The sequence below is a fragment of the Brassica oleracea genome, unplaced genomic scaffold, assembly GCF_000695525.1.
Source record: "Brassica oleracea var. oleracea cultivar TO1000 unplaced genomic scaffold, BOL UnpScaffold00779, whole genome shotgun sequence".
Taxonomy (NCBI): Eukaryota; Viridiplantae; Streptophyta; class Magnoliopsida; order Brassicales; family Brassicaceae; genus Brassica; species Brassica oleracea.
This window is the reverse complement of record NW_013617454.1, coordinates 12,209-21,873: the sequence shown is the minus strand read 5'-3', so window position 1 is coordinate 21,873 and position 9,665 is coordinate 12,209. Positions and strand designations below refer to the sequence as shown.

The window sequence follows — 9,665 nt, the reverse complement described above, 5'->3', positions numbered from 1 at the left end:
TAAAAAAAATATATATATATATAATATAAATTTCTATATTTATTAAACATTTTTAATATTATTAAAACTATTTTTTGTAAATATTAAACTATTTTTTATTTATTAAAACTATTTTTTGTAATTATTAAACTATTTTTTATTTATTAAAACTATTTTTGTAATTATTAAACTATTTATATTTTTGTGATTAAAAACTATTTTTTAAATATGTTTTTTTCTTTATTAAAATTATTAGAACTAATTTTTAAATATGTTTTTTTAATTTACAGGTCTAATGATGATCAGATCCGGCCTCGACAGCGCCGTGGTCGTGGTGGTACGAGGAGCCAGTCTTGGGATTCCAGCCAGATTCAGGATTTCGCTTCGCCCCACAGCTCCTACCATACATCTCTTTACCCAATAACAAACACTTTTACGATTGCATGAACGAAAACCACACAACATAAGAGAAACACTTATACACTTTAATAAATGGTAAAGGGAATACTTACAATTATTTTTGAAATTTTGTTCTTTCATGGTTTATGATTATCTATACAAAGAATCATCAATGGTAACCATCTTCCCTATCTCACTCCGTATCCACATGGACGGGATCAAACATGATAATTAAACGTATTTTTTTTTCATTAAAATTTGATTCATTATTTAATATATTGTTCTTTTTATTAGGTTCAACCGATCCGAAGGAATGAAATACGGCAAAAAAAATCGATGTTTTGAAACCCCAAACCCTGTTTCCTCGGAATATTTTTATTTAACCGGGTAAACCAAGCCGCCAAATATTTTGCGAAAATTGAATTAATGATTTCCGAGGAAATTCCGACGGAAATATTTAATTATTCCGAGAAAATTCCGACGGACATTTTCCGTCGGACGCCTCATTTAATTGTTATCACCACTTCGTCCATAAAGTTATGGACAACTATAGGAAGCAGATCCACGAGTGGAAGAAGAAGTGGGAAATAAACAAGGTTGTTTTTAATTTATTAAACAATTTTTTAATTAATTAAACTATTTTTTAATTTATTTAACTATTTTTTTTTTATTAAAAGGTCCCAAAGTCGATGAACAACACGGTCTGGACGGAGTTGTGTGTGCATTGGGATAAGGAAGAAACGAAAGAAACTTCTTTCACCAACTCCACTAACTATTCACTTGATTTGGAATTTTTTTTTTAGTTTTTATTAATTTTGTGGTTATAAAAATCTAATTGATAATTATGTATATATAATATGAAAACGTTTTTTGCATATAAAATCCAGCATTTCTTCTAATTTCTAATGTTTGTTTAATTTATGTTTTTTTCAAGATGGAAGAAAATGATGGCGAGCCGGTTGATGATCTCGCCCTAATGAAGAGGGCGTATACCAACAAGAAGACCGACCAGATTGATGATGGTCTTGTGAGGGAAGTGGTCACCCTGGTCCAAACTCAGGTGCAAGACGAAGTGTCTCAGCTTCAAACCGAGGATTACGATTCGACGGCTTCAACCAACTTGTCCCGGGTTCGAATCAACGAAATCGTTCAATTGGTAAATTCTTTTTTTTTTAAGTTCAATTCATTTATTTCTTGATTTTTATTTTATCATCTTTTTATATTATTTAAATTTGGCTATTTTCTATTTCAGTTGGTTCCAAAGAAGAAGGGACGTTTGGTCGGTTTGGGTCGTCCCTCCCGGTCGTCCCCTCTTTTTTCTGCACCACCGCCCTTTGTTGATCCAGAAGTACTTACGGCTCAGTTGAAGGACAAGGATGATCGCATATCTTTGTTGGAGACCCAGATGGCGGCTCAACAGGCGGGCTATGAAGCACAGAAGAGGCTGAACCAGCAAATGGTGGAGATGATGCAGAGGATGTATCCGAACGAGGTATTCCCGGACGTGCTAGACCCGTAGTTTTTTTTTTCTAAAACTCGGAATGTTTTATTTTTATTTGTACAACTTTGAATATTATCTAATATGTTTTCAATTTTAATTTTAATTTTATATTTTCGCATTTAAATTTCAAAAATTTTATTTTTTAAAAAAAAATTATTTTTTTTTGAAATTCCGAGGAAATGAACCCCCGGAAATTTCCGACGAACATTTCCTCGGAATAAGTCGTCGAAATATACCGAGGACTCCTTCCTCGGAATTTTCCGAGGGCTTCGTTCCTCGAAAATTCCCGATGAAAATTCCGAGGAACATTTCGTCGGAACTTCCGAGGATTGGACCATCAGAAAGTCCATCGAAATATCCCGAGGAAGTTCTCCCTCGGTATATTCCGAGGACCTTTCCGACGAACTGGTGGTCCTCGGAGTTTCCTCGGAAATTCATTTCCTCAGAATTCCGTCGAAAATTTCCGAGGGATTTCCGAGGAAAAATGAATTTTCGAGGAGTTATTTCCGAGGACTTGTTTCGTCGGTATGTCGTCGGAATAACGTTATTCCGACGACATACCGACGATTTTTTCCCTCAGTATGTCGCTGTTTTCTTGTAGTGTTGGTTCTTCTTCTTGTAAATCCTCTGCACTAGCCAAAGCATAGGCTAAAAGGTCTGCATCTTCAAACCTTGATGGTGGCCTTATCGTTCGTCGTTCCCTGTCTCTTGCTAAGACGTAGCTCCCTAGGTCTTCTGTCTGAGTCGATTCCTCATCAGTGTCACTATCTGAGTCTTCTACTTCTTCTGTTGATGCCGTTCCAGAAGACTCTTCAGGCTCATTTTAATCCTCCTATTTTGAATTCTTCGAGACTGCTCCACCTGAATTCGAGTCATCTCCTTCGACTTCCACTAGAACACTTTTGAACGAGACTTTCTTCTTTCCTTTACTCTTCGTAGTTTCTTCAGTTGTAACATCAGGATCATCATCCTTTTTCATATCTTTGTAGAAGCTTTGCTCGTTGAAGACCACATCCTTACTTATCACTATCTTCTCTTCTGAGAAGAGCCATATTATATAGCCCTTAGTTCCTTCTGCGTATCCCATGAACACTCCTTTGGTGGCTCTTGCACTCGTTTTCTCCTTCACCTGATGAACATAAGAATTGCACCCAAAGCTCCTTAGGTGATCGTATGAAATTGATCTTCCTGACCATTTGACTTCTGGAATCTCGAACTCGATGGACGAATTTGGAGATCTGTTTATCAAGTAGACTGTCGTTGACGCTGCTTCTGTCCAGTAGCTTGCATCTAACCCTGTCTCATGCAACATGGACCTTACTTTGTCCATTATACTCCTGTTCATACGCTCGGAGACTCCGTTCTGCTGAGGCGTGTAGGAGCACGTCTTGTGCCTCTTAATACCCGAGTCTCTGCACAGTTTGTCCATGCTCTGGTTGCAGAATTCCAAGCCGTTGTCTGTCCTGAGGCATTTTATCCTCTTCCCAGTTTGATTCTCTACTAGTAGCTTCCATTTTGGTGAGCCCCAAAGATCCGAGTGTATGTACGCAAGCACTCCCTTTGACGTGTGTTTTGCTCTTGGGAACTTCTGTCGATGTGACTTTCCCATTGTACAAGCTTCACAAAACCCCAAGCTTCCTACTTCTTCCTTATTCAAATATCCTTTCTTGACCAGTGTTTCCATCGATCGAATGTTCATGTGCCCCAACCGTGAGTGCCATTTCTTACTGTGATCGATTGACGCTTCAGAGGAATTTGCTTCTGCTGGTTTTAGTATTCCTTGAAGGTAGTACAGACCATTTGCGTATTTCCCTGTCAGAACCTTCGTAGTTCCTAAGTAGAACTCAACTAGATAGTCTCTTCCTGTGTAAGTACACCATGACTGTTCCAGTTGACCATAGGAGATGAGGTTCCTCCCCATCTCTGGCACGTATCTGACGTTGCTCAGTGTCACTGTTTAGCCGTCTGCGTTACAAATCTTTATCTTCCCCTTTCCTTTAACCACGCAGTGAGAGTTATTTCCCATAATTATTTTTCCTCCTTCAAATTCCTCAAAATCTGATAACACCTCTCTTCTTGGTGTTATATGGAATGTGCAGCCTGAGTCTAGTACCCAGTCATCTTCAGATACCACCAGGCTTGCTGTTAGAGCTATAGGTCCAGGCAGCTTTGTTGCAATGTTTGCACCATCTTGTTGGTTGTTTTGGTGATAACCTTTCTTTCTGTCTGGGCAATCTCGTTTACAGTGACTCTCACTCCCGCATATCCAACAAGCTTTCTCGGATTTTGTACTTGACCTTCCTCTCGACTTTGATCTGAATCTACCCTTGCCCTTGTTCCAAGGCTTTCCCTTTTCTGCCTCTCTTCGTGTGGGTTGCCTGCCCCTTGAATCCACATAAAGCCCTACATTTTGCTTTCCTCGAGTTAACAGTCTCTTTTGCTTCAACTCCACCTCCTTTGAGTAAGCCGCAGTCATCACTTCGTTTACTGTGAGTGTGTCTTTTCCGGTTCCATATTGGAGCGTGTGAACCAACAGTTCATAAGCCGGTGGCAGTCCTGAAAGCAGCTGTATTGCCTGATCTTCATCAGTGATGTCGATCTTTATGATGGCAATGTCTGCAACCAACTTCAAGAAGGTGTCGACATTCTCCTCTATCGACTTATCCTCTTCCATCTTAAAGCATGAAAATTTCTTCTTCAGGTAGATCTTGTTAGGTAGTGACTTTGTTTGATAGTCACGTTCCAACGCCTTCCACATCCCCAACGCAGCCGTCTCGTGCATTATCTTCCTCAATATTACGTCTGAGAGGCACGTACTGAATAGACTCCTTACTCTCAGATCTTTCTCTGACTTCTTCTGGTCTATCTTCACGTCTGCTTCTTCGTTGTTCTTTGTTGAGTCTGATGTGCTAGTTTCCTCCTTCAGGACTGAGAGTAGTCCTTGAATCTCTAGCTGCGCTAGCATCTTGAACTTCCATAATCCAAAATCTCCTTTCTCATCGAACTTTACGACCTCGAATTTTCCGGTGTTGGATCCATCCCCGTGGTGATTGATTCACCTCCTGTTACCTGCAGATAACAAGATACAATGCCACAGTAACAATATCCAGAACCTTAAATGAGATCGAGTCAATTTCAGATGCTTTGTTTCTACTCTAATGAGAAAGAAACACTTCCTGAGATTTTGAGTTAATCTCTGTTGAGATTTTGAGTTAATCTCTGTTGAGATCTTGCGTCTTTCTTTGACGAATCTTCTTCACTTCTCCCGATCCGTTTGACTTCTCCGAGTTTCTTTGATCATTCCTCTGCTTGCACTCTGAACCGTGCTCTGATACCAGTTGTGAAAGAATCTAACTCGATCTAGCTTCAATCTCTCGATCTCTCCTCATACTCTCGTGTGTTTAACTCTATCTCTCGTGTGTAGGTCGCGACTCCAGAACACGATCAAGCGAAGGAAACCTAAACGAAAGCAAGAAAAGAGATGACACAAGCAAAGTTTTAGAGTTCCCCTTCACACCGGGTACATCTCCTTCGGGATCGGAACCTGGTAATTCACTATATCAGTGTTTACAGAAGCTTTCTCTCTGTGATCTACAATGGTGATCTCTCTCTAGCTCAAGAAGAAGAAGTTTGTTACAGAGTACGTTATCCTCTGCTTCTCGTCTCACTCTTATACAAGAGCTGGACTTTGGGCCTCGCTAATATCTTCCGCGGCCCAGCTTCTGTCTTTTCGGGTTTCACTTCACGCAAGCCCATTGGTTCATGAGTCGAATACCAAACTCACAAAAACTAAGAGCCCCCTTCGTTCCTTTTTTAGTAAACATGTGTCTATGGTTAATTCCTAGAGCTCTTTGGCACGATTGAAATATTTAATTTGTCCTTAAACTGTTTCACAGTGTTGAAGCAGAAACAGATCGCAACAGAAGTATCAAACTGTAAAAAGCAGTGAGGGTAATCCCGGTATTTCAATCTAAACAGATCCTCAAAAACCAATCTGTACGGTCAATTAAAAAATAATCTAACGGTGACAAACAGTGATCCGCGTACTCTCTTTCTATTGGTTCACTAATGTTAAGCGGAATCTACAACTGTATATAAAGTACAGAGAAGATCGAAATTCATAGAACCAATAAGTTTACATTCCCTCTCAACTCTTCGCACAAATCGATTTCAATGGCGGGCCGCGGCAAAACTCTCGGATCCGGGGCTGTGAAGAAGGCAACCTCGAGAAGCAGCAAAGCCGGTCTCCAATTCCCGGTGGGTCGTATCGCTCGTTTCCTGAAGAAAGGCAAGTACGCCGAACGCGTCGGAGCCGGAGCTCCGGTATACTTATCGGCCGTTCTCGAATACCTGGCCGCCGAGGTAAAATCAATCTCTGTAACTGGATGCTGTGAAAGAGCCCTAATTTTTGAAATTGAAATTAGGTGTTGGAGTTGGCTGGAAACGCGGCGAGGGATAACAAGAAAACGAGGATTGTTCCGAGGCACATTCAGCTCGCGGTGAGGAACGACGAGGAGTTGAGTAAATTGCTGGGAGATGTTACGATTGCTAACGGAGGAGTGATGCCGAATATTCACAATCTTCTTCTTCCTAAGAAGGCTGGTGCTTCATCCAAGCCATCTGGGGATGACGATTGATTAAATCTATGTTGTTCTTTTCGTTTTTGTTTCTCGATCAGAGTTGCTTTAACTGGTTTAATTGAATGTTCATATGCTTCAATTTCGGAATGAAATCAAAGTTCAGACGAGTCTTTTTTTTTTATATTATTATTATTCTAGGGTTTCGAATTGAGCATCATACTAGACTTTGGTTTCTCCAATCGAATGTTCGTAATTTTGGATGAAATAAAAAAAAAAGCGAGAATTGTTGTAGATTGAGATAAAATTGATTTGTTTTGGTGATCGAAGATTTGGGTAAAGATGTGATTTTTTCGATAGAAAGAAATTCTATCGAATTTTTCGTAAAATCGTATGAAATAAAAACCCAGATTTGTAAATTCTCTTATATGTCCACTTGGGGATTTTTTAAATTGATCTGTTTTGATGATGGGAGGTTTGCGTAAAGATGTGATTTTTCTATTTAAAAATGGGATAGCTAAATGTGAATGACATCACAGGATGTGTATATAATTGAGCAACTATAACATGTATATTATAAAGATTTTGATGGAATGATGATGATTGGTGGGCCAATAGTGTATGACATCCATGAAAAAGAGAGATTTGAAATATATATTTAATAGAAACCGATTGAGGGAGAGAGAGAGAGTTTCTACCACCAATATCTCTTCTTCTTCACTTTTCCACACATTGTCTATTCAGATTCGTCGACCCTTTTTCGGAAGCAGCCGCCGCGTTTTTTTTGTTTGACTTGTAGAAATGGTGTTTCCGGAGAACACGAACTGGCTCAGTGATTACCCTTTGATTGATGGTGTTTTCTCTCATCATAGTCCCATTTTCCCTTGGCAGATCGATGGCTCAGCTACTGTCACGTATATTTTTCTCTATTTTTTATTGTTTTTTTTTGTTTCTAGGCTTTGGACTTTTGGTGTTGTGGGGGTTTAGTAGTATCTAGAGAACGTTGGACTTTGTATTTTTTTTTTTAAGATGGTCCTGTTGTGTTAGAAAATATGAAACTTTTTTTTTTGTCAACTCTGTTTTTGCATTTATTCCTCTGTTTCCTAAATTAGTAGACGAATCTACAGATCTCTCTCTCTATTTCTACTTTAGATTCTGTTACTGGTGTGAAGTGGTTTTCTGTCTACGAACTGGCTTTAATCCTTGTAGTTGATCCTTCCTTTTCTTTTGATGTGATCTGTTTCACAGTGTTGAAGAAGTTGATGGCTTCCTTTGTGATTCGGATGTGATCAAAGAACGTGGCTCAAAGAAGAGGTATTATTGTTGCTTCAACTTATAGTTGTGGTTCTAGCTTTCGGTTATATAGATTGATTTTGAACCTGTCTAGTGTTCTTTTGGTTGCTTCAGCGTCAAATCCGAATCTTATGCTGGTCCTAGCTCGAAAGTGTGTAGGGAGAAACAAAGACGCGATAAGCTAAATGACAAGTATTTTCTTGCTTTCTCCTCCTCCTTTCTCTTCTTCAATCTTCTAAATTTTTTAATCTTTTAATATTAACTGTAGATTTACGGAATTGAGTTCCATATTGGAACCTGGGAGAGCTCCGAAAACAGACAAGGTTGCTATCATCAATGACGCTATCCGCATGGTGAATCAAGCAAGAGACGAAGCACAGAGATTGAAAGACTTGAATTCAAGCCTCCAGGAGAAAATCAAGGAGTTGAAGGTACAAAAACTCTAGAACGTTAGCCTTGAGAGATGTGTCCATTAATCCTATGATGTATGTTAATATGTAGGATGAGAAGAACGAGCTGCGTGATGAGAAACAGAAGCTGAAGATTGAGAAAGACAGAATCGAGCAGCAACTCAAAGCGATCAACACACAGCCTTTGCCTGCTCAACCTTGTTTCTTACCAAATCCACCAACACTGTCTCAGGCTCAAGCTCCAGGAAGCAAGCTTGTCCCTTACACAACTTATCCTGGCTTTGCCATGTGGCAGTTCATGCCTCCTGCTGCAGTTGATACCTCACAGGACCACGTCCTTCGTCCTCCGGTTGCTTAAAACTGCTCTCTCTACTATTGACGGTCTCCTTTTCTGATGTAGACAATCCTATGCAAACTTGTATTGTGTGATTTATGATCATCATGTGATTAATTTGCATGTAAAATGGAAATAAGCATGCACTAATTGTGCAAAATGTTGTAAACTTTTGAAATTATGGTTCTACAGCTTGTGGATTTTATGATCTTAAATGCTGAGAAAAATGTAAATGAGTAGGAAGTTACTGGCACTTGAGATGAATTAAAAAGTTAAGAAATTGTCATTGAAATCTCATCTTGTTCATCATCATTTTCTTCAACAAACTTTCACGACCTGGAAAAGGACTATGAATCTTTGGCTCAAGTTGCTTCACTTCATCTTTTAACCTCTTCAAACTACCCTTATCAAGTTATGATCACACTCCTATTCACCGTTTTTGGTGTCTCCAATAGATTATTTGATTTGATGCTCTTTTGTTTGTGGAATCTTATAAATTATCAGCTCACATTATATTATTATAGTGGCCCTGGTCGTCGCAAGTAGTAGCATGTGTGTTTTGTTGTCTCGTGATTGTTCAAAAATTAAGTCTAGCCAAAAGGTATGTTTACTTAAACAGGGTCCTTATCGAATTTTTGAGAACATAATGTTAAATAAAATCTTGGTATGATCATAAACATAATTCTGTAATCAGAAAACTTATGTTCTGTTCAGTGAGCTTTCTTTATTAATCTTAGGAAAACGTGTGAACAATGGTCTTTAAAGATGATAAACACACTGGCAAATTTTGGACCCATTATAAGATAGTTGGTCTCCAAAACAAACCCATGGATGTATAGTTGGTATACTGTGAACAGAGCCGGCCATTTAAAGGTAGAGATGATTTGGCTTGAAAATGCAGCAAATGGTCTCATGGGAAGACAGGTAGGTCAACACTTTGTTAAATGCTTTTTGTCTCGCGAAAATGAGGAACTTGATTCAGATCATTGAGAAGGATGGAAGAATAAAGTTTGAAGTTAACATTATTCTGGCATGTAGATTCTCCATGAAAGGCAAATTCTTGTAAGTCTCTTTGTCTTTTAAAAAGTCATTTACTATTTATCTTTTTTGTTCTTGATTGGTTTCATGATCTGCAGGAGATCAGGAGGCAGCACTTAATGAGTTGAAGGACA

At 38.9% G+C, this 9,665-nt stretch overlaps 2 protein-coding genes across 2 annotated transcripts; both read left to right on the top strand.

Annotated features, from left to right (window-relative positions):
• Positions 1 to 5,990: 5,990 nt before the first annotated feature.
• LOC106320054 (probable histone H2A.1) lies at positions 5,991 to 6,629 on the top strand. The gene is made up of 2 exons (XM_013758422.1): positions 5,991 to 6,241; positions 6,304 to 6,629. Exons 1-2 carry the CDS (start codon positions 6,053 to 6,055, stop codon positions 6,514 to 6,516), a joined length of 402 nt encoding a protein of 133 aa, XP_013613876.1. The 5' UTR covers positions 5,991 to 6,052; the 3' UTR covers positions 6,517 to 6,629.
• A 500-nt stretch (positions 6,630 to 7,129) lies between these two features.
• LOC106320053 (transcription factor bHLH115) lies at positions 7,130 to 8,708 on the top strand. Its single transcript, XM_013758420.1, has 5 exons — positions 7,130 to 7,370; positions 7,705 to 7,770; positions 7,864 to 7,941; positions 8,018 to 8,180; positions 8,251 to 8,708. Exons 1-5 carry the CDS (start codon positions 7,258 to 7,260, stop codon positions 8,515 to 8,517), a joined length of 687 nt encoding a protein of 228 aa, XP_013613874.1. The 5' UTR covers positions 7,130 to 7,257; the 3' UTR covers positions 8,518 to 8,708.
• The last annotated feature ends 957 nt before the right edge of the window (positions 8,709 to 9,665 follow it).

Excerpts from the sequence above, each read along its gene's own strand:
- LOC106320054 (XM_013758422.1), top strand. The coding sequence starts at position 6,053 with ATGGCGGGCCGCGGCAAAACTCTCGGATCCGGGGCTGTGAAGAAGGCA. Across the intron at positions 6,242-6,303 it reads TCGAATACCTGGCCGCCGAG|GTGTTGGAGTTGGCTGGAAA; the intron begins GTAAAATCAATC and ends AATTGAAATTAG.
- LOC106320053 (XM_013758420.1), top strand. The coding sequence starts at position 7,258 with ATGGTGTTTCCGGAGAACACGAACTGGCTCAGTGATTACCCTTTGATT. Across the intron at positions 7,371-7,704 it reads GATGGCTCAGCTACTGTCAC|TGTTGAAGAAGTTGATGGCT; the intron begins GTATATTTTTCT and ends TCTGTTTCACAG. Across the intron at positions 7,771-7,863 it reads GAACGTGGCTCAAAGAAGAG|CGTCAAATCCGAATCTTATG; the intron begins GTATTATTGTTG and ends TGGTTGCTTCAG.